A 24901-nucleotide genomic window follows, 5' to 3' on the forward strand; every position below is an offset into this window, starting at 1 on the left:
ATGTTATGTTATATAACTTATATCAGTGAAGTTTTTTTAAAAAAAGAACATGGGCTTTGAAGTCACACAGATCTGGCTTCCAAATCCAGTTCAGTCACTGACTAGCTGTGTGATCTCAGACAAATCACCTGCCCTCTCTGAACCTCAGTCTCCTCACCCGTACAATGGAGATAATCCAACTCAAAGAATTACAAGAATTGTACAAAATCATGCATGTAGATGCCCTACCCAGTGCCCACCATATGATGAGCTCTTAGTACCTACTAATTCCTTTTCCCACATTAAATATCAATGGTTCCATATCACTTGTAGATTTATACAGAACACACTGGGAAAGGGTGGATAAAGGGCAGATTGCCACTGACTTACTGCATCCTCGTGATAAACCCAGAATCTGCTTTATGCCCTCGTTCTCGAGGACCTACCTCTGGCTATGTCATGGCCACATTCAGAAGGCATGTGCTTAGGCCCAAACTCACACTGATCATCCTGACTGAGCTTGGTTCCATCTACCAAGTGATGACCCAAAGCCCTTTCAGTGGCCACAAGACCTCTAAGTTCCAAGACATATGCCTTCTGGGACATATGCCCATATCTGCTTAACCTCCTGCATTCTTCATAAGTACTACATCTGATAGCCTGGTATCAGGATCCAGGAGGTCAGGAAACATAGCATTTCCAGCATTGGCAAGGCTGTGTTACCTGTCCTCAATTTGTTTTGCAGATGTCTGTAGACTAGATTTCTTATGAGCCACCTGTGTAGTCACACTTTCTAGAAGCATCCTCTGGTTTTGCAAAACTTCTTCAAGATGTCTGCACCTAAAGAAGGAGACAGAGAAAAAGCTGAAGAGGACCGAGTCTTCTGAGCATCCCAGCCAAGCAAGAACCTCCACTGTGCATTGTCTCAGCCAGGCCCACAGAAGCTAGGATTACATCTAGGGAAAGTGCTGAGTCTTGGCCCTTCAAGCCTTCTCCAGAGAAGGCCCACAGCGGAAGCAGAGGAAAAACTTCGGCCTCAGGGCCCCAGACTGGCATAAGCAGGGAGAACATTTTGACATGACACACTGGGAGCCCAGGGCTAGCAAAGCAGAGCCCAGAGACCTCCTGAGCCCCCTTTGGGCAGCCAGGCAGCCACACCTGTGTTCCTTGTGATCCACCATGAGGCAGCTATGGCACGTAAGCACATCACAGGTCTCGCAGAATAGCTTGAGCACTTCCTGTGTGTGTAGAGGACAGTACAAGGCGAAGTCTCCGGAACCACCACTCACTCCTACCAGAGAAGATAGACAAAGTGGGCTTCTCTTGCTGGGGAAGACTCTCAGGTAAGCTCCACTGAGCAGCCCTCACCCTCAACTGACACAGGGGAGACCCAGAGTTTGGAGGGAAGGTGGTGCAGACAGGAGAGGCCTCTCTCTGGGCCAGTGAGGCTTTAGGAGCCCAAGGAAGAATGCGAGCTGAGCCGGGCAGGATTTGCCCAGCTGTGCAGAAATCACACATCGCCCAGCCCCAGGCGCCCCACTGCCTGCCCACGGCTGAGGAAAGTGCTTGTTGCTGCAGCACGGATCTCCTGCAGAGTGGTGAATCCTCTAAAATTCACCCTAAACCTCTCCACTCACCAGGATGCTGGTGGGGGTGGAATGGGGGGGGGGGGGGGCTCCAGGCCAGATCACATGGATCATTAACTCCGGTTCCTGTGGGTGTCACAAAGGTAAAACCCCTCCCACAGTTCAAAGACCGTGGGCAAACACGGTCAAGGAGACTGTCATTTAAAACAAGCGGCACTGGATAGACAAATGGATAAGCCCTGATCTGGGCTGTTTAATTAGGCAAGTCACTAAACAGAAGTGAGGCATGACTGCTCTAAATGGAGGTGAAAGTAGGGAACTCAGCTAGCTCCCGTGATAATTCATGACTACTCCTCCCCGCACATCTTGCTCACAATCCCCCTCCCCTCTCCCTCCCCTCCGCAAGAGAGAGCCCAGCATGAGCTTGTCCTCTGGGAAAGGCTGGGAGGCCACCCCCTACCCGCACCCCCAGTAGGGAAACAAGGTGAGAAAGAGCCGCTCTCCAGAAGTCTGCAGTCGGGGCGCTGCTTCGGGGCGTGTGAGCCAGCGAGGACTGCAGGGAGAGCTACCTGGCGGTCCCTTGTGGGCCCGGGAAAAGAGCGGGCCCCCGGGGGCAGGGCTGTGCCGGTGCTCCTCGGTGCACGAGCTGCACAGCCAGCGGTTGCAGTAGGTGCACAGGATGTGCGCCACCCTCTTCTCCTTGCACTCGGAGCAGTTCTGCAAGCACAGAGGTCTGCGGTTACTGACCCGATCCTCCTCCAGGGCAAGGTGGGGGGGGCGGCCTCTGTGGAGGGCTGGGAGCCTGGAGGGCTGTTCCCTGGAGGGCAGTGAATTCTGGAGAGCCGCATGGCGGCTTGTGAAGCAAAGCATCCTCTGTGGCTAAAACAAGAGGGGCCTCAGGGGCTATGCCCCCCAAGTCCCATGCTGCAGATGAGGACACTGAGTAAGTAAGGCAAAGGGGGGCTCCCCGCATATGGGGTGGCGGCCGGTCACGGTCAGTGGGAGATGCTGTGATAAAAGGCCACAGCAAGTGCTAAGGAAGCAAAGTGGGGTTTCCCAGGGGCTCAGCCTTGGAGGTGCCAGGAACTAATTTCATGAGGAGGTGACTTCTGATTGGATAGGGAATGACAAGTAGAAGTCTGCCAGGCAGACGAGAGAGTGAGATGGGAGAGCACAGGCAAAACAGAAAATTCCATGTGCCTGCAAAAAGGGGGCAGCCACAGTTGTGGGAGTACACAGAGAGATGGTCACATATGGCCGAGAAAGAACAAGTACAGACCAACTCTCAGAGCCGTGCTTCCACAGCTGGGGCTTGCTGCGCCCAAGAGAACCTAGTCCTCTCCTAGACCAGATGTTCATTCATTCGGTCAGCAAATATCTTGCAGGGCTGATGTAAAAACATGAGTAAAAAAGGAGATTTGGAAAAAGTTGGCCTATCTGGGCCTGAATAATACAGGCCGTCAAAATGACGTGGATTCTGACAGTGCCCTCGTGCTGGCATCTGACAAACCCACAGTGGGGGAAAAAAGAAGAGAAATACAAGTTTTACTAATTAAACTATGAATTCCTTGAGAGTTAAGAACATGGGTGTCCATCTCCCTAGCACCCAGCCCAGGGCCCGGCATGTACCAGACATTCAATAAGAATTAGATACAGGATCAAGTAAGTAGATTGGCCAAGTGGATCAAATGCAGTGGGGCAAGGGTACCCCAGAGGAGAGAGGAATAGGAGGTGCTAGTCGGTAAGTGATGTGAAATTTTAGAAACTCAGGAAGAAGGTATTAGTTGCTAAATACGGGCAAAATTGAGGAACCCATTTAGTTAAGCTGGTGTTTAAGTTTCAACTCAGTGGGAGAAAAAAAGGAAATAAAAGCTCAGTACTAATATTTTCCAGTAAGAGCTATAAGAGAGAGAAAAAATACCCCCATTTTACTTTCCCCAACTCAAATATTTTGATACTCTGTGGATAGAAGGAAGGAAGGAAGGAAGGAAGGAAGGGTGGATGGATGGAGGGGTGGATGGAGGGGTGGATGGATGGATGATTAGGCAAATTGATGGGGGAGTAACAAGTCAAATGAAGTGATGGGTGAACAGGTGAATTTATGAACAGGGGCCCCAAAGATCTCTGAAAAGGATCAGCTATTTCTTTACTTGTCTGGACTTACCCTGGCCATCTTGGATCGCCCAGTAGAAGCACACAGAAAAAAATGTTCAGTTACATCCCTGGTAAGGTATACTCGCTTACACCCAGGACAGGAGATGAGTTCTGGGAGAGGGGCAAAAAAGCAGAGTCAGGGCAATATGGCAGATTATACATAAGGCCTAGACATGAGGCTTTTTAATACACAACACCAAGGTATATGCCAATACCACTTATGCCAAAATGAACTACATTTGACGTCATGGCCTGCACTTACCATCTGGGTACTCTGGACATGACCATCCCAGTAGGGGCCAGCCCTACAGACCTCCTCGCTGGTCCTACCTTCCTGCCCTCCTCACAAGCTATTCTATCACAGGCCCAGCCCTGTTCTGGTTCTGATAACTGGGTGCCTTCCTGCTGCTCCCACTCCTCATTCCCCAGCTCTGAGAGCCCAGCTCCTGTTACTGCCTAAGTTCCAAGGTTTCGGTTTAGCCCAGGGCATAGATCTAGCCACTAAGGTTCCCACACAGCAGAACAACTTTAAAGATCTCACAGCTAGAGCTTCGAGCAAGCTCTCCCCAGAGAAAGCAAGGCCTCCCTGCCTGCTCATCTAGGAGGTATTTTTCTCTTACTACCGCCAATACCAATCAGTCTGCCCATGGGGCTCAAAGAGTTTTCGCTGGGCCTTCTCCATCCAGCCATGTTGCATGCACTGCACATGTGTATCTCTCACCTGTGAACATGAACATCTTGTCCTACCCCCTTTCCCTAGAGAAATGTAACTGTCTCCAACACTTTCCTCAGCATAGGGGGTACCGGGACTATATAAGCATCATGGAGACGAGAGTGCTCTCTGGGCCACCTCAAGAGCAGGAAACCCACAGCGTGCAAGGAAATGAGGCTCCTGAGTAGGGTCAGGTGCCTCTACCCAGGCATGAGGGCCACCTGGAAAGCGGTGGCTATGGTAGCGAATGCAGCACGACCACCACAATCTTCTCGGCCCCATATCATCGAAATGATACAATGGCAGTTGCAGTCAGACCAACCAAAGTCTAAATACGGGGTTTACCAACGAGTGACCTTGGTTGGGCAAGTCAGTTAATCTCACTTAGCTCCTCTGTTCTCCAGTTTCTTCAGATGTAAAATAGGAAGGGAAAAGAAGAGTTGCCTCGAGGTTTAAATTCTGTAATCCTTGAGAAAGCACCTGATCCTCCACAAATGTTGACTGAATTCAAAAGATTTCTCATATCCCATTCAGGGCAAGGCCAGGACCTCAATTATCAATTCTCCCAGGTGATCAAAGTCAGAGCCGGAGAGGTCAAGCGAAAATATGGCCATAAGTTCTTCTGCCCCTGCATCCATGCTCATCCAATCCTAGCCATTAAAAGGTGGGGTCTATCCTCCACCCTGGGAAGCTAGGCGGCCTTCGTGACCTGCTCTGGCCAACAGAGCACCGCAGAAGTGAGACTGAACAAGTTCCAAGCCTAGACCTCAAGTGGCTTTGGATTCTGCTCTGCTCTCAGAACTCTAAGATTGTCCACATGGACAACCCCAGGTCAGATCTGCTGTAAGATGAGAGACCAGGCAGACCAATGCCTTGGTTGTCTCAAGGGCTCACTCACAAACCAGTTAGCCCCAACTGACTCACCAGCTGAACCCAGACACAGGAGTGAACACAGCCGAGGTTAGCCAAGCCCAGCCAAGCCTAACCAAGCCCTGAAGAACCACCTGGAGAGTCCCAGTCCAAATTGCTGACCTATAGAATCATCAATAAAATACAGTTTTTGTTAATTACTAATTCTTGAGTGTCTCATAATGCAGCAAAAGCTAACTGATCCTGCAAAAATCAAAATCCACAACATCATGCAAAGTAATAATTCAATACTCTTTCTCCCCTACCCCTCCCTTAACCTCCCCACTGAAGAAACTCTCCTCAGCCTTCACAGAGCCATCTCCTAGATAGTCTCCTGCCTGTCAAGAACAGTGGCCAGAGGTGAAGAAAAATGCTCTTCCCTGGGGAATCAGGTGACTGTCCCTCCCTTCCCCTTGGCTCGTCCCGGGGAGACCCCACTCATCTACCCTCGATTCAGAAATGCTGCTCTATCTGTTGAAAATGATTTCCACAAGGCTTCTAAGCCCCTGGCAGCAGATGCCCAAACATCAGTCTCATTAGCATCATGAAAAAAGAAATAACTGAAGAGATCAGACAAGGCCTCATAGCAAATCCTCCACTGCCCCTGGCCTTAAATGCCAAAGTCCTCATCTTGGTACTCATGGACCCTTCCAAGCTGGCCTTACCTCTCTCTAGTCTCATCTTCCACTTCACCTACCACACACCCTGTGTCCTTGCCAGGGCAACTATCTCTGCTGTCTTCTGAATATCAAACCTCTGCCTAACGCTGTTCCCTCTCCCTTCCTTTTCAGATAAACTCCTATTCATCCTTTCAAACCTGTTTGAATGTTCTACCTCAGAGAAGCAGGGTTGATTTCCCTCAGGATGAGTTAATTATTCCCTCTTCTGGGTTCCCACAGCACCCTGAACAGCCTTCTAGTATGACAAATATCGCATTGCATTTTAACTATCTGTTCATATGTCTGCATACAAAAATAATCCACAATTGGCACTAAAGGATACTGCGTGATTTTTAGCAGATTGGACAATTTTATTTCTTTTGGGTTTGGGTATCCCGTGCGTATTCCTTGCACTCACAGCCACTGAAAGTAGTAAGAAGTCATCTGGAAGCTTTCAGGGTGATGAGAAAAAAAGCCAGCCAGGATGATAAAGAATCAGGTCCAATCCAGAGCAGAGGTGCAGTGCTTGGGAAAGGCTGTGTCCTGGGAGATGTGGGTTCCAGGCCCAGGGCTGGCACTATCTGTGTAACCTCAGGTAAGTGATCCCTTTCCCCCTGAACCTTACTTTCTACCTCCTTAAAATGAAGGGAATAGGAATAGCAGGGAATTGTGGTTTATCCAACCCTCTTCCTCTGCTTCCTGCACCCAAGCATCAGAAATATTCCCCTGGGCAAGACTGGATGGGGCAGAGAGCCAAACAGTGACCTGCCTATCCCCTTTGTGAGCAAGTCAGGGGACAGGCTTATGGCTTAGGAGAGGCCTACATCTCAAAGCTCATCCCACTGAAGTGGGGCAGCTGCAGCAAACAGCAGAGCTGGGGCACCATGGCGGTGATACGAGCAGGTCCCAGGGAGGCTGTGGGGCCCAGAGTGGACACAGAGGACATGGGCTCTCTTTGGGTCACAACATCTTTTTTTTTTTTTTTTAAGATTTATTTATGTTGAGGGGGGTGCACACATAAGCTGGAGGGGCAGAGGGAGGAGAGAGACTCTCAAGCAGACTCTGTGCTCAGCACCGAGCCTGACATGGGGCTCAGTCTCACAACCCTGAGATCACAACCTGAGCTGAAACCAAGAGTTGGAAGCTTAACCAGCTGCACCACCCAGGTGCCCCGGGTCACAGCATCTTTGTCCAGAAATTCTTATCTTCCTTCAGAAGGTCCCTAACCCCCAACAAGCTGTGTTAACTTTGAGCTTTTGTTTCAAGAGGGTTCCCCATTCTTCAACGTGAATACCAAAACAAAATTTTTTTTAATTTTTAAATTTTTTATTTTTTATTAGGCTCCACACCCAGTGTGGAGCCCAATGCAGGGCTTGAACTCTCGACCCTGAGATTAAGACCTGAGCTGAGATCAAGAGTCAGATGCTCAACTGACTGAGCCACCCAAGTGCCCCCAAAGTTTGTTTGGTTTTTTTAAAGATTTTTTTATTTATTTGACAGAGAGATAGAGAGTACAAGTAGGCAGAGCGGCAGGCAGAGGGAGAGAGAGAAGCAGGCTCTCCGCTGAGCTGGGAGCCCGACATGGGGCTCGATCCCAGGACCCTGAGATCATGACCTGAGCTGAAGGCAGACACTTAACGACTGAGCCACCCAGGCGCCCTGCCCCCAAAGTTTTATTTGAGATAACTGGGATACATGAACCCGTATGGCTGCAGATATATATATAAAATAACCAAACATCTGCTTATGATATTTAATGCTTAATATTTAATACTTAGTTATTAATACATATTTAAATCACATATTACATAAAATATTTATATACACTTCCCTTTCTCTACTTGGATTATTCAAATAATAGCCTTAAGCTTTTATTTCATACACAGGAATATCAATTCTGAGCAATGTAGAGCCAGGACCCAAAGGCCACACACAACCATCCCTATAGGAAGTGGGGCTTCTGCCTCCCAAATGAAGAAGTCACAGGCACCAGAGTTCTCCTGGGGACCTAGGGGCCTGGGAGAGAAGCTCTGAAAGCCCAAGGTATCCAGTCTGCCTGTCATAAGAGTGAGCACTCTGGTCCCTGGGAGGCGTGGGGCAGATGATTCTCTTACCACCAGTCCCTGCACCAGACCTTTATGTGTGTTATTTCATTCAATCGTCAAATCACCTCTGAGAGGCAGGCATTATCCCCATTTCATAGCTGGGGAGACTGAGACTCTAAGAAGTTGCCACCTGGCAAAGATCATACAAAACAGGGGCAGAGCTATGATTGGAATCCAAGTCTTTCTGATTCTAAAATCCAGCCCTTTCCATTATGCTATAGCTCTCTAATTCAAGTGTAAACAAGGTAGCTTTGTTTTAATTAATTTGATAATTTTATTGTAAGTAAAATATCCCATAATAATGATCAGACTCTAATAATGACCTGAACCCAGCCTTGGATTATGGGAATCCAGAAGGAAGGAGCTGGGAGCCAGCCCCATCTGTGCTTCAGGTTTTAAGAAATACGATCTTTGGGGAAAGGTAGGTGAAGAAGATTTCTCCACCTGGTAATAAATCTGGGGACAGTTTCATATTATAGAACCAGTGGTTCTCAAACTTTGTTACATATTTGAATCCTATGGGGCACTTTAAACATCCTGATGTCCAGTCCATATCAACTAAATTGAAGTTTCAGGAGGTGGAATCCAGGCATAAGTATTTGTTAAAATTCCCCAGGTGGTTACAATATACAACCATGTTTGAGAACCAGCGCCTTAGAGCATCCCCTGCCCCTGTACCTGAGCCTGATAGCTCTTTCCCCGTACCATGCAGCTGAGAAGGGCTGGATCACCCAGTTTTAAAGAGGCTCCTCAAAGTTAGGAAACATACGGAATGCAGCTGTGATGTATCTCCCCTCTGGCAGGGAAGGGAGGAGGGCAGATTCCTGACAGACAGCAGGGTGTCCTGATACCTGGGTACCCTGGGGATTGGTGGTGAGTTGGAGGACACATCCTGCCTCCCCTAACTCCCCGCTCCACTGAAGGACCCACAGTCTAAGGGCTTGGGAGGCCGCCTGAGCTTTGGGACTACAACCACTGCTGCTGGGGCCTAGAGTGTGCTGAGCTCAGCACTTAGTGGGGCAGCAAAGGAGGGGGGGTCAAGACTGGGTAATCCACCCTTCAGACATGGACAGCAGCGCCAAGGCAACCTGGGGACCCGGGGCCTAGGCTGGGAGAGAAACCCCAAGGTTTAAGAAAGCTAGCATTGGGTCAGCTCAGCCCACCGGGTAGGGACACATAAACCCCAGACACATAAGCCTGAGCCCGGTGCTCTGCAGCCCACCAAGGGTTAAGAAGCCCTTCATTCTACAGCTCCTGTCCGTGACTCCAAGGAACTTTACAGCTGGGGCCCAAGCTCTGACTCCCACAGAGCAGTGGCATCCTCGGAAGCAGCCTGACGCTCCCTGCCAGGTCTCACCTGTAGAACCAAAGCTGGACAGACCTAGCTTTTTGCATGTAGCCAGATCCCTCACCATACAGATGGTGACATGGAGGCTCAGAGAGAGGGAGGGACTTAGCTGAAAGCCACGGAGCCCTTGTAAAATATAGGTACTTCCTTGAACCACTGAGCAGTCCCTGATTACCCACCTCTGTAACCACGAGCAAGACATTCTACCTCCTTATGCCTCTGTCAGTCACTAGGCAAGGAGAAAAAAAAAAAAAAACCCTCTGGTGGTATCCTCTGGCATGTTGGCCATCCTCACTACCCATTCCTGCCCTCCCACCCAAGGGTAGCCCAAGGTACTAGGCACCAGCTAAGCCCCCCACCACACAAGCCCCTGCAGCCTTCCTCTAGCCCGTAACTCAAAGCAGCAACCCCGTCTAGAAACACACTGTACCCACTCCCGAGATGCCTAGTCCCTGCTAGAAAGACAGACTTCGATCCTATGGGGACTGCTGCTCCTGCGCCTGGCTGCCAGCAGGCTTACCCGTGGCCCTGCTGCCTTGTGATGTGAGCAACACCTGGGAGAGAAGTCAGAAGAGCGACAGGTGAGACCACCACAGGTCCCAGAGGACCGCGCTCACCAAGTGCCCGGGCACACCCACCCTGCGTGCTGCAGCCGACTGGGCTACAGGCCTAACCCTTGGGAAACTGGGTGCTGGGTGGGGTAAGGGGAGCACCCTGGGTCCTCTCCTTTCTCTGATGCATCCTCAGCCAGGGCTGCATTTCTCCAGCTCACCTGAGACGCTCCTGCAAGAAAAGGTTGGTTGACTCCTCCTGTTCCTGTTTATCTCGAAGGCTCTGCAGCAATTTCCCAAACTGAACAGCAAGAGGGAGACCTCAAAGAGGCGACTCTCTTCCTAGCTGCATCTCCTTCCTAATCCTCTGGGTGCCTTGGAATAGAAGCTCAGAAGGAAGAAAACGAGATTTTCAACTTTCAGGAACTAGCTCTGCCGCCCTCTGCACGGCTCAGGAGGCCATCACTCTCAGCCTTTTAGGACTCGATCCAAAAATCCTTCAGCCCTCCATGTTCCCCAAAATGACAGTGCTCATGTATGGCTGGAATCTGCCGCGATCCGGCAGCTCATTTAAATAGAGCTCATCACAACAACAGTGTTGGTGGAGAAGTGAGTAGCTGCAGGGCCCTGGGGACCCCCTGTTTATACGTAGGAAGAATGATGCAATCTGGGTATCAAAATAGCAATCCAGAACGGAATAACAGGCTCACGCAGCAGCGCGGTGTCTGCACACCCAGAGCTCAAGTTGACACACTCTGTCAGCCCCACACTGCTGCAGCACGCAGATGCCAGGCACACGCTCTCACCGCATCATTTTAAAAATCAGCAGGAGCCCGAGATAGCCCTCTGTGCCCCCGGCACGGAAGGAGGGTGTGGGGGGGGGAGACCTTCGACAGACATTAAAATCTATCTCCTACACACTCACCTGCTCCTGCCACTTCACCTGAAGTCCTTATTCTGTGACGTCACAGTCAGTTGCCATAGTGACCAATTGTCCGTCACAAGTGGAGGATTAGGACTTCGGATGGGGAAGACACACATTTATGATGCACAAAGGTCCTGGAGGTGTCCCTTGGCAGCTAACTCTACCATCCCTGCCCCCACCCTGGGGAGATACAGTCGAACTCAAGCGGGGAGAGAAAAGGGAAGGAAAAGCAGGGTCGAGTTGGAGGGAAGACATTAGGAGCAGGCAAAACTACAAGTACAGGAGAATTGTAAAAGCACAGAGCATAGGAAAATTGCAAAAGCATGGGTGGGGAATGGGAGGGAATATGCTTGGAAAGACTGGCAGGAGAGTAAGCTCCCTGAAGGGCCCTGAATGCTAAGCTAAGGAACTTGACATTTATCCTAAAAGCAGAGGCTCTGGAGAGGGACAGAGCTGGGCTTTATGATTATCTTGATGAACAGGGGACTGGGGAGTCAGGGAGAACTTGTCCTGTTTAGCAGTAGTGGGATCCCGAACAAGGGTAGCAATGGAAAGAAAGGGACAGAAGAGTTGTTTCAAAGAGAACCAACAGGGCATGAGCAAAAAAGGATGTGGGAGGGAGTGATGGTGTGTGAAGAATAAGGAGTCACATGGAGGGCTGTCAGAACCAGAGGTAAGAGCAGGGAGAGGGTGGGAGAGTGGTTGCCAAACCCCATCTCACATGTGCCCTACTTTCTCTGGTATCCATAGCCTCTTTAGGTCAGGCTGCATCCTGCTTTGCTGGACCAGTGATTCACCAATCTGGAGGGTCTGTTAGAAATCCTGACTCTACCAAATTCAAATCTCTCGGGTGTGGGTGTGGGACCAAGAATCTATATTTTTGGCAAGTTACCCCAGTGATTCTTAAGCATTCAGACCGGCACTGGCTCAAGGACCTGTAAGCTGGAAGCAATGGCCAGGACAACTGCAGGGACCGCCCAACAGGGCTTTCTGCATCCAGTCTTGTCTCCTCCAGTCATTCTTCTCACTAAGCCAGAATAACTTTCCAAAAATACAGATCTGATTGTATTCCACTGATCAAAAATATCCAGTGTCTCCCCACTGCCTATAGAATAGCTGAAATTGGTCATGACCCTTCACAATGTGTCCCCAAATTTCCCTTCCAGAGTTCCCACTGCCTTCCTTCGAACAATCCTAGACTGTGGCCAAAATTAACTCCGTCCTTTTCCTCCTGCCTTGCCTCCATATGCCTCATCCTAATACTATTCCCTCCCTGCAGTTCCCTTCCAGAGTCTGGCCCTGTCTGGCTCCTACACAGATATTCCTACTTGATGCCACTCACAGGTTCAAATCCATCCAATTTCCCCAGGCAGAGCCTAAACCAGTGGTCAGAAAACCACAGCCTGCCCATTTTTATAAATAAAGTTTTACTGGAACACAGTCATGCCCATCAACTCCCGAATTATCTGCGCTGCAGTGACGGCACTGGGTAATGGTAACAGAGCCTGTAGGACCCACAAAGCCAAAAATATTTACTATCTAGCCCTTTACAGACAAAGTTTGCTGGTCCCTGGCCTAAAGCAATGGCTACTTCAATTGTTCTAGCCTCACCTTTGGGGGTTCAATCCTGGTAATGGGGATCCTGCTTATTTCCAAGTCTACCTCCATCCCTGTGTGCTCGAGTTCTGATAACTGGGTCATGCTTGAGCCAACCTTCCATTTGGCACACTTGAACAAGAAGAGGGTATTGCAGGAGGAGGGAACGTCATAAACAGAGGATTGCAGATGTCAAAATGTGAGGCCTCTAGGGGAAAGATTGGTAAAGCTGGTTCATGGAGAGGAGTGACAGAGATGAAGCTCTAAAGTTAGTCTGGAGTCAGATCGGGAAGAGCCTTGAAGGCCATGCTAAGTGTCTGTTCTGAACTGTAAGTAATTGAGAGCCTCTTAGGTAGCTAGAGCTGCAGGCCCACAACAGAAGAGAGTGATCAGGGTTGAAGCTAGAGGATTTGAGAGCATAACGCACAGAGGCAAGAGGTAAAGTGAGGTTAGGCAAGGGGATCCAGAGAGTGTGGGGCAGGGCCAGGTGGCCCATCTGAGCCGGAGTCAGAACACAGGCATGAAAGCTAAGTGATAGGCTGAGGCAGGAGACGGTGGTCCACAGCTTTCAGAGCTCATGTTCATAGGACCACCAGACTGCGAAACAAGCTTTCGGGGCCAAGAAAGAGCCCATATCAGAATGCAGAAGGCACAGGTAGGATGGAACTAGGCTCATCTCATCTGATAGACAGGCACCTCTATTTCTTTCACTTCAAATCTCAAGAGTCAATCCAAGGACTGTACTGACATACTCCATGCAAAACCACTGTCCCCATTTCCAACTGGGTCCGGACAGAGAGACAATGGGAGAACCAAGGGCAGCAGCCTACTCTAGGTCTGCAGTTCCTACTGGCCCTCAAGTCCAGGCAAGCCCTGGGTTGGCAGGCAAAGGAGCTGAATTTTTTTTCAGGCTCTGTAATAACTCTGGCATTCAGCAGAATTCTAAGGCTTTCTGGAATCCTGATGCTCCCTTTATGTAGTAAGGGATCAGAGATAAGCTCCAAAGCTCTTCCCTGCTCTCTAGCCTCCACAGCAGTCAACCATGGCTGGTCCCCCTTGAATGAGAGAGTTCCAGTAGACAAGGGGCCCTCCCAAGACCCTGTCCATCCATCACGGCTACCCTGAACTGAGGGAAGCCTCAGCAAATCTACTCTAGCTATATCCTTCCGAGCAGTGCTGGCAGCAGCTAGCACATCCCCCAGAACGCAGCCTGCCTCCTTCCCCGTACCAGGGGATTTGTTCTCCCAGTAACAGGCACCGTTCTGAGGTGCCAGTGCTACTCCCAGGGCCCTAGAGAGCCAATTAAGGTGAGGAAACTGTTCATGAACTAAAAAGCCATTGTGCTGATAGGGTTTGGGAGCTCCAGCTTCTGCACCTGCTGCACACCCAGCTCAGTCCAGCTCAACTGCCAGTCCTCCACCTAGGAGACTTGAGTCACTGCCCACAACAGACCCCACGATGGTTGGAGACACTGTTCAGCACCTGGACTGAGCAAACAGCAGTCACCTTGCCTTCCAGGCTCCTATAGCTGAGACCTCACCCGCCCCCTGCCTCCCACCCTCACCCCAGGCCATTAGAGCCCCTCCACCTGAGCTCTCATTAAGATCATCATTTCTTTCTCTGACTCTGAGGTTGTAGCATCTTGCATCAGTTCCCTCTCTTTGGATCTTCCCAAAGTCCCAAGGCCTGCCCACTGAGGGACAGAGATTGCTCCCCCTTTCCGCATCTGTAGTTTACAAGAGACATGCTGTCACCCATCATTAGCTTCAGGAAGCATGAGGCCATGGTGGTTGTTTGGGGTTCTTAGAGCTCTCCAAGTCCAGCCCTGAAAGCCAGAGAAGACCTGGGATTGCCCAGTCAATTGGTGCTGGAGTCCAGACTGAGCTCCAAGGGCCGTGACTTCCAGACCAGGGCTCTGCCCATGTCTCGCACGTCACCCACATCGATAACAGGAAAAGTAAGATACTAAACAAGTAGATTCTAAAACTTTGATATCAGAATCAAGGTCTCTCAGCTAGGATTTGTCTTTCAGTAGATTTGAAAAGGAAAAATAATGTCCCTTTTATTTACATGAGGAAGTAAAACAACAACTAGAGCTAGGGGAGTCCTGAGAATTTTGAAGACAAATGCAGCACATAGTAAATGTCAGTTTCAGGCAGCCTGTCCCTTCAGAGCTTGCTACATTAAAGTATCACTTTGCCACTCAGTGGCCAACTTCTCTGATAGAGTTTGACCTGGGACCATTTTCAATTAGGCTGAAAAGCAAATAGTCCCACGTATATTGGCTCTGGTTGGCTGAGTACACCCATTTCCCATATCCAGCCTTTCTGCACAGAGCCCGCAGCTCCAGTCGTCCCGCTGCATGGCTAAGCCATTGTGTGCTCAGCACATGGCTGCCTTCACTCTGATCCCCATCACTAGCTTTTGAAGACCTTGCCCAGCTGGTCTCCTTAGAGGCGGAGACCTAACACAGACACATTTCCTAGTGTGACAGAGTTGCTGGGGTAAAATCTCTGCGAGGCCGTGGCCGCATTAAAGATGTGCACCTGAGGACTCGGGCTGCAGTGCTGGTTCTTTCCTCAAAGATTCTCCATGGAGTCTCCCCATCCATTCAGTGATTCCAGATGAAATCTTCCTCTGAGCAGCGTGCTCACAGTGCAGATCGCAAGCTTTGAAGACAGGTTTGACCTGAACTGGCACTTAACAGTTGTTTTAGACCTGAGACATGACATATTCACAACACCCAGGGTTTTCATCTGTAAAATGGGAATAATACCTAATTATAGGGTTGTTGTAAGATTTTAAAAAAGATGATAAAGGCACAAGCACCCAGTACAGTGTCTGCCAACCAGCAGGTGCTTGATAAGTATGTTTGCCCCTTGCAACCTGAGAAATAGAAAGGGCAGCGTCACAAGTAGGACAGTCTGCCTCCCATATAAGAGCCATGGGAGATCTCTGCAGTTTCACTGATTCAATCATTTGTTCAATAAATATTCACCGAAGCCCCCATCCTGTGTCAGGTTCTGTGTTGGGCTGGGGGGTGGTAGAGATGAAAGGCCCAGTCCAGTTAAATCAGATGTCTCCCCTCGTGCCAGGTACCAGCGCAGAAGTGTAGGCCTGGGGAGGCTCCCCTGAGGGATCAGAGCTGAAAATCAGTTGGACAGGCCCTGAGCCCAGGCACCCAGCCTATTCTACACAGCAATGCTCAGCTTTGCCCAGCAACCAGCAGGCCTAGATTTATAGAAGTGGACTTACCCCATGCACTGTTGGCCCATCTGCCTGGAGGCACTGATGCTAGCTTCTTTAGCTTCTACCCATCTCCTCTCTAGCTGCTCCCATATTTTACTTTTGAAAACCCCAGACTGGCAGAAATAGGATAAGCATTTTAGCAAGTCTGGGCCCCTACTCTGCTGGATAAAGTGGCAGTGCTAAAAGCTCTTTCCAAAGAACCAGACTCCCAAAGCCTGGCTTCTCAAATTATGGACCTATCAAGTTCAGGTCTTGGGTCTCTCACTAGACTTACCAGAGATAGACGATAGCTCTCCTTTTCATAAGACAGCTCATTTGGGTACCATTCTTTCAGTTCTTCCAAAAAACATTCAGTAAGCAACTGACATCCACCAGTCCTGGTCCATGGAGAACCTCCTAGAAGTATTGCTTCTTTGCCTGAACTTTACAATCTTCTCTTCACATCCACACCACACCGTATTATTATCATCTGTCTGGTTATCTGCCCTTCAACAGAACAGGAGTTCCTTGAAGGCAAGGGCCCTGTCTTTTCATCTCTGTACCCTAAATGCCAAAGAGCCTGGTACACAGAAGTCAAATACCCGTGAAGAAGACAGACATACACAGACAGACAAACCAACTAACACCCACACAGCATAGAGTCCTAAAATCTCCAAGTAGTCACGGAAGCTGATTCTACTCTTCACCCATAAATGCAAATATGGAGGTAACAATGGCCTGGCCAGACCATAGGACATACTAAAGAATATAAGATGCCACATATTTAAGAAATTGCCTCTCTTGTTCCAAATCAGGCATATTCACATCTGACCAATTTTTTTTCCACTTCAGTTTTAAAAGTTCTAAAAAATAGTATTTTCTCATGTTTCTTGGCCTCTTACTATCTCCTATGAGCAGTACAGAATGTTCTACATATACATGATCACTTAATCTTCCTAACAATCCTATAAGGTAATTACCACTACCACCGTGTTCTAGGCGAGACAACTTGCCCAAGCTGCACAACTAGTAAGTGGCAGGCAGATTAGAACTCACACTCTGATGCTCAGACATTAACACCAAAGCTTATGCTTTTATTTTCCATTACACTCGGAATAACTTGGCGAATAAACACAATGGTTCTAATAATTGTCATTAGTATGACTTGGTTTTCTGACTTTAGAGCCATACAAAGCCTTGATACATGCATAATTAGTTCATGTTAAAAAAACGAAATGAGATCAAAGACTTAGACATAAGAGTAAAACTATAAAACACTTAGAAAATACAGGGGAAAAGCTTCATGACAATGGATTTGGCAATAATTTCATGGCTAGGACACCAAAAGCACAGGCAATGGAAGTAAAAATAGACAAACTGGACTTAGCAAAATTAAAAACTTTTGCGCATCAAAGAACACTATTAATAGAATAAAAAGACAACCCATGGAATGGGAGAAAATATTTATAAATCATGTATCTGATAAGGGTCTAATACCCATAATATATTTTTTAAAACTCCTACAACTCAACAACAACAAAACCCCAATTAAAATGTGGGCAAAACTGAAACTCTATACATTATACAACAACCCTCCATTCCCCCCCCTTACCCCCCAGCCCCTGGCAGCCACCAGGCTACTTTCTGTCTCTATGAGTTTGACTACTCTAGGTACTTCATGCAAACAGAATCATAGACTATTTGTCTTTTTGTAACTGGCTTATTTTATTTAGCATAGTGTTTTCAAGGTTCATTCATGTTGTAGCATGTGTCAGAATTTTCTCCCTTATTAAGGCTAAATAATATTCCACTGCATGTATATACCACATTTTGTTTATCCATTCAGCTATCAATGGACACTTGGATTGCTTCCACCTTTGGCCATGCAAATAATGTGGCTAGGAACACAGGTGTACAAATATCTCTTTGAGTCCCTGCTCTTAATTCTTTAATTCTCTCTGGATATACCCAGAAGTAGAATTGCTGGATCATATGATAATTTTATTTTTTAATTTTTTGAGGAATGGCTGTACTGTTTTCCACAGAGGCTGTACCATTTTATATTCCCACCAACAGTGTACAGGATTCCAATTTCTCCACATTCTCACCAACACTTATATTTTCTGTTCTTTTTTCTTAATAGTAGCCATCCTAATGGGTATGAGGTGGTATCTTGTTGTGGTTTTGATTTGTATTTCCCTAAAGATCAGTGATATTGAGCATCTTTTTGTGTGCTTACTGGCCATTTGTATATCTTGTTTGGAGAAATGTCTATTTAAGTCCTTTGCCCATTTCTAAATCAGGTTGTTTTTTATTGTTGAGTTGGAAAAGGTCTTTATATAGTCTAGATATTCACCCAACAATGCTGGAACTTTTTAAGACATATTTAAGATTCACCATGTTTATAAATTTAACTTAGGTTTCCAAGTGTCCTTTAAGTAGGAACATTTATTTGCTAGGCAACTGAAATACTTAAAAAGAAAATAAAATACATTTAATTTATAAAAGCAAATATTAGCTAGGTTTGTAAATATGTTCAAATATTAATAAAAACCCCTTTAAAGTTGTTAAAATTTGCTACATTTATAAATAGAGTAAGACGTATAAGTTAAAAAGTTTTAAGGAAGGACGAAATTTAAATTTAAAAATCAGATATTAATTTTAAAAATCAAACTAGATCATCTTTTCTGTGCTCTAAACTCACAAAAGAGCCCAAGGAGGTCACACAGCTTGCCCAAGGGTTTAGAGGGCCCCAAATTCATAGCTAAAGACAACTGCGCTGCTATGATGCTTCAAAGCACCTAGCCTTGGGCTACAAATCACTTTAATAATACTGCAGACAACAAAACAGAGATGATGTTTCTAAACGCTCTCAACTTGTTAGACCTTCTCATTCTCCAAGTTCCTTCAACAGAGACTGAAACTCCGTTACAGGCCTGTGCTAGAATGCTGAGCTGAAGGGACCTGGTTCACGCCTCCAAGGACTCACAGTCCTCCATGAGATTGCTCCCTAGGAAACCTGATATTCGGAGCAAGACACAAGCTCCAGGGCACCTGGGTGGCTCAGTCGTTAAGCGTCTGCCTTCGGCTCAGGTCATGATCCCAGGGTCCTGGGTTTGAGCCCCCCATCTGGCTCCCTGCTCGGCAGGAGGCCTGCTTCTCCCTCTCCCACTCCCCCTGCTTGTGTTCCCTCTGTTGCTGTGTCTCTCTGTCAAATAAATAAATAAAATCTTAAAAAAAAAAATTAAATGGTGAATGGTTCACTAGTCTGTGTGAGTCTGCTCAAAGTCAGTTCCCGACCAGTCCTAGCGGGGTAGCAACTCTCCCTCTGCCTGGGAAGTTTAGTGAATCTGGACAGTGTCCCCTCCATCTGGGGAGTCAGCCAAACCTTGAATCAACACCCTCCCAGATTTCTCAGTTTGCCACCAACTCAAGGAAATCCCAAACATGCCAAGTCCCAGCTTACAAAATAGATATAGTAGGCATCAGGAGGATTGCTTTGTCTCACAGATTCCCCAAAGAATTGCGTTCGGCAATGAGTCTCCCTTGGGCATTTGAATTCTGATTCTTTCTACACCTGAAATTCGGTTCCTATGAAACAGAAAGAGACCGGTTATGTGGAAGGAGGGGAACGGGCGGTACTTTTGTACTTACCATCTGGGACAGTCCCGAGAACCTTGGCCACCTGCCTCAGCTCCTGCACCAAGCCCTGGAAGCAGTCTTTACAGAGCGAATGCTGGCCGGGTAGGAACCGGGCCCCCACATTGTCCAGGTCCTGTAGGCACACCGAGCAGGTCTGTACCATGGCCTCCATCTGACCACTCGTGTGTTTCTGGTCAACGAGTGGCAGCCCCATAAAGCTCATGCCCGTATCGGTGCCCATGCCCCTGTCTGGGCCCGGGGCTCTTCCAGTGATATCCTCAGGTGTGAAGCAGCGAGTAGAGCGAGCAAGCTCCACTCCCTGTAAGTGAATCACAAAGCAGAGGGATTCATTTCTTTTGGGTGGGGGATGTTCCTGGACAGGCCAGGGAGGACTCAGAGTGCTGGAGGCTCGTGCCCTGCAGCCCGCAGGCCTCAGCCTCACAACCTCACTTGAGCCCAGAGAGAGAGAGACTTCAGCATCTCCACCCTAGAAAACAAAGCCTGCAGAGGTCTGCTAGGCTGTGTGTTTCTTACAGGGTTTGTTTGCCTTCAAAAATGTCTACCTGTGCTTCTCTTTATTAGTGGACAAGCTTGAGCCAAGATTTCATTTTGGAAAAGAGAAGGAAATGTATTAAAAGCCAAGTGGTATGCCAGGTGCTTCCTAAGCTTTATCTCAGTCCTCACAACTACTCTTGGAGATAGAGGCATTACGATACTTTTACAAATTAAATAAAGCCATGAGGGACAGGCTGGGGAAACCGAGGCTCAGAGACTTGTACAAAGACAGATGGTAAATAGCAAAGTTCAAATTCAAATTCAAATTCAAAATCAGACTCACATCCTTACTAGTGAAATATTTCTCAAGCTGAGGTCCACACACATATTTTCATGAGTTCCCTCCAATTTTTTTTAATTAGTATTCATTCTGATAAGAAGGTTTTAATGTATCAATATTCTTATCCACCATCATGAGATTTTAGAGGCAGTGCTAAGAGTTCAGGAGCTAATTCACACCATGCAGTATTAGTTTGTCTCAGGCTAATGAGAAGAGAAAAGGGGCAGCCTTAATATGTAAATGATGCATTCTTGCCACGTGAAGGCTCAAGAACAGTGTGGCACGTGGTGATGACTGTTTCATGGTACTTGGAACAGAGGAAGGAGGTGGGGAAATTAAGCCATCATCATCGCGGCAGACGTTGGCCAAACCCAGCCACACGGGGAACACCACATTCAAATTGTACTAGCAATGCAGTTTAGCAACACATCATCTGCAAATGAAATCAATATTGTTAATTTGATTGTTTTGCTTTTTTTTATAACTTGTAAACTGTATTCAGTTTTATACTCGTATAAGAGCAAAAGAAGTGACCTGGTTTTATATTTGTACTTACTTAAGAAAGAAAACAAAAATCATTTAATTCAAATCTGGAGCTCTGTAATTATTGCAGATTTGATTGAACTTTCATTTCAGGCCGTAGTTTTTGAGAGCCAAACCCATTCAGGACAAAGAGTGACAGGGCTAGAGAGGCCCCACTGCTTGGGGGCCCAGCAAAATGTCACTAAATAAAATAATGGATGTACTTTCACCCCTGATTCAGTCTGGGGCTCTAAGAGCACTTACTTCCCAGAGGGCAGCATAGTAGCCCTGTGGAGGTAAGGGTAGTCTGTCTTCGAAGGTTCAAGTGTAGCTGAGTTTATTTCATTAGACTCTGAGAATATCAAACTCTTTGGTCTCGAACTCCTTTACATTTTTTTAATTATTCAGGACCCCAGAGATATTTTATTTATGTGGGTTCTATCTACTGCTATTTACCATATTATAAATGAAAACTGAGATAACTTAAAACTATTAATTCATTCAAAAACAATAAACCTATTACATGTCAACTCGAATAACATACTTTTTAGGAAAAAATTAACTATTTTCAAAAAAATAAATTCAGTAAGAAGAGTGACATCATTTTTCGTTTTTGCAAACCTCATTAATGTCTGTCTTAATAGGAGACCGCTGGAATCCCATACCTGCTTCTGCAGTCAATCTACTCTCTGTCGTTTTGTTTATGGTGTATGAATAAAATCCAGCCTCACGGGGCTGTACAGTTAGAAAAGGTAAGACAATTTTTAATAGTCTTATCAGGTAATTGTGGACATTCTTTGATTCTACAAGTGGTAGCTTCTTAAAGGTTGGTTGTAATGTGGAATCTGAAACTACATCAGTGAACATTTCTTACCGTTACATTAAAATCCACTAGCCTATCTTGCACTGTGAACTGCTCTTTTACCCAGGCATCATTTTATAACACCAAGCATTTGCCATTTGGAAAATACTGGTTCAATGACTTATGCAGATGCTCCAAACATTGACGTTTCATTAGACAATAACAAAACATCATACTCGTTCACATCGCCTCGAATCTCATTGAAAAATTCTTTACGAGGAAGATGTCAGACTCAAATAAAGATGTCAAACTCAGCTATACCTTTACCAGAATTTTAATTTTTGCTGGGAACTCTAATTTTATCATTGGCAACAAATACTGTCAGGTTTTTTTCCTTGAAATGACAAGCTCACTTCATTTTTGAGAAAATAGCTGCCAAATTCCCAAGGCTGAATAACCACAGTCTGTTAGTTGTTCTTTCAAGTAAAGCTGGTGTCGTACAAAAAACAATAACAACAACACAACAACAACAAAACCAGGCTGGTTCAGCTTGCAATTCACACTACAGCACAAGTGCAGTTCCTCACTTTGATAAGTAGAAGTGCTTTATGCATTCTTCCAGTTTCTTCACACGGAATTTTAAAAGCATGTGTGTTCAAGGACTGATATGTAGTGAAACATTTACTGCTTCGTCATGGACACTCCTAAGTGAGACAGGCTTTTCCCTTCCCTTTCCGTCCTTTCTCTTTTCCTGCAAATGCCTGGCAGTGAAGAATACAATGACTTATACCAGCACCTTCGGCTTTTTACACACCATCTCTGGTTTTTGCTCTGGCACCACCAGGCCAAATGCCGACCCAGTGAAAAGGGCAGATAACATCTTAGTATTCATATAAAAATGGTTTTGACCCCATGGACACTTGTGATGCTGTGGATACTTGTGACCCCATGGACACTTGCAAAAGAGTCTCAGGGACCTTCCCCGTCCCCCCTGCCACCCACCCATCCTAGGTCTACAGACGGCACTTTCCAAACCGCTGCGTTAGGCTTTAAATAACAACTCTGGGGATTCAAGGAGGTGGCATGGCTTTCCAACGCCAGTGGGCACTACTCGGGATGAGTATATATAAATATTTCATTTCCGTCTTAGAAGAGCAATTGAAGTGACTCTATGAGGGTAAAGGTTAAATTAAAGGCACAGCCAAGCAATGGAGTCTCTGATTTGAGGACTGGGGAGGGGGGGGTGGTTGTCAAATGACATCTCTTCTATCCCCTTGCTCTGTCTGCTTTTCACTACCCCCTTAGCCCTTCCCTCTCCTTCCTATCTCCTCTGACCTGGGGAAGGGGATAGAGGATGGCAGAACGTACTTAAGCCAGGGGTTGCAAATTCAAATGCCTACAGGGGCCAGCGATATAAATAGTGAAGTACTCCGCCTAAAAGAATGTGGGTCCAGTGTTGCCAAACCTTAGTTTTCCAAAACGCCAGAAATCCAACTTTTTACTTAAACTCTGAAACGTTGGCAACTAATTACATTTTAAAAACATGAGAAAACAGCATGAGTCAAACAAAATATACCAGTCATCAGCCTGCAACCTCTCTTTAAGTCCCGGAGAAACATGGACTAAATGAAACATCATGTGAAAGTCTGGAAGGACAGAAAACCTCACGTATAAAATTACCTTGCTCACAAAATCCTCCTTGGAACACCCCACAGCCTGATCTGGTTTCTACAACTTGGCCAAGGAATAGCAGAGGGAGTCATTCCATGCCACCCTGGGAGTAAGAATTTCCAAAGACTGTTTGCATGCATAGGACAGAACAAATTGATCATCAAAGCAGGACTCCTTTCTGGCAAAAATGGGGAGAGAGACACACTAGGTAATGAGAGAACATCCACTCAAGCTAGACGGTGTTGAGTGTTACATATTACCTGTGTCCCTGTTTACTGTCTGTCCTGGACACAGTCCTAGGACAGGACTTAGTCTTTTTTGTTCACCCTTGTCCCCGCTCCTCACTGCCTGGCATGCATATGTAGTCTCTGAACATAGCATGCACTCAATAAATATTTCTAAAAATGAAAGAATGAATATCAGCGTTTTTCATTATACAAACAAGAAAACCAAGATCCAAAGAGAATATGCTGTTTGTTCGTATCATTTGGCTAACTGGGAAAGGAACCCAAACTTCTGTGTTCTTTCTGCTAATTTTATCATCTGAAATTAAATGAAAACCCAAATATTTAAGCCCTTCCTTATTGTGCTATTGGATAAACTGCCCTTCAGGATCCTAGAATTCCTCTCTTCACATCTTGCTATTCTGAGTTTAATGGCAACAAGGTTTTCCATCCTAGCTTCCAACAAAACTTCTAGGAGTGCATTTTCCATGTAGTACCATGATATTTTTTAAAAATCTATCCAACACAGTATGGAAAGACTCCCAGAAATTAGATGACTTTTACTTTGTGCTGAAGACAACCCTGTGGTCCTATGGATTTTCTTCTAAATGCCATATTGCCATAGATCAACAACTACTGATAGAGGCAAAAAAACAACCACAACAAAAACAAAACAAACAACAACAACAAAAACCCCTGAGCCTGGTGTAGTTGAAAGTGGTAATTATACATGCTGCTGGTGCATAAATTGCTCCAATCCATTTGGGGGGGAAATAGCATAAAATGAATTTTTATTTTACCTTGCTCACAAATGTTAGCAAGGTAACATCTGTGTTAAATGTTCATACCCTATAATAAATATATTTTATTTATTAAATAAAATGTTCATACCCTATAATACAGCAATTTCACTCCTGGGAATTTACCCTAGACAAGTTATTCAATAGAAGGAAAAAACCACATACACACAAATGCTCATTGCATCACTAGTAGCAAAGGACACAATAAGAACAACAACAACAACAACAACAAAAAACAAACTACAGGAGAAAATGGCTTGGTAAATTATAGTACCTGCTGAAGATAAATTAGTCTTAAGCTGTTAATAATAACAATCATGAAGACCAGGTAGTGATACAGAAGAATGTCATGGTATTAAATACAAGCAAAATACAAAAGGATTTGTGTGCTATGATCATCAGCTTCGTAGGCAGCTATGTCTCCGTGTAGACAAGAGCTGAAAGGTAATATTCAGACATAAAAACAGCATTGGCGGTATTATGATTCAAGATGTTTATACTTATATTTTTTAACATTTCCTTTAATGTTTCACTGGCTTTTCTATTACATGCAATTTTTAAAATTCTTTCCGAAATAAATTTGGATTTCTGAGTTTTTCTAGAATTCTCACTTAAAAAGAACAGAAACCCAGGCTCTTCCCATCTTAAATGAA

General features: G+C 46.3%; 1 protein-coding gene across 3 annotated transcripts in view; it reads right to left on the reverse strand.

The window, feature by feature from the left end:
• Window positions 1-24901, reverse strand: part of TRIM66 (tripartite motif containing 66) — a 57334-nt gene that overhangs the window by 31544 nt on the left and 889 nt on the right. The window contains exons 2-6 of one of the 3 annotated variants that reach the window (XM_064577071.1): window positions 19407-19713; window positions 3730-3830; window positions 2135-2282; window positions 1138-1270; window positions 703-819 (exon numbers count right to left, since the gene is read on the reverse strand). In XM_064577071.1, the coding sequence (XP_064433141.1) occupies window positions 703-819; window positions 1138-1270; window positions 2135-2282; window positions 3730-3830; window positions 19407-19713 (806 nt within the window). Of the gene's footprint in view, window positions 1-702; window positions 820-1137; window positions 1271-2134; window positions 2283-3729; window positions 3831-10224; window positions 10626-15070; window positions 17256-19406; window positions 19714-24901 lie in introns of those variants that run through there. The other 2 variants (XM_064577072.1, XM_064577073.1) reach the window with 2 other exon arrangements.

The sequence above is a fragment of the Mirounga angustirostris genome, unplaced genomic scaffold, assembly GCF_029215605.1.
Source record: "Mirounga angustirostris isolate CCGP_5_RB_7025 unplaced genomic scaffold, mMirAng1.0.hap1 SCAF_13, whole genome shotgun sequence".
NCBI lineage: Eukaryota > Metazoa > Chordata > Mammalia > Carnivora > Phocidae > Mirounga > Mirounga angustirostris.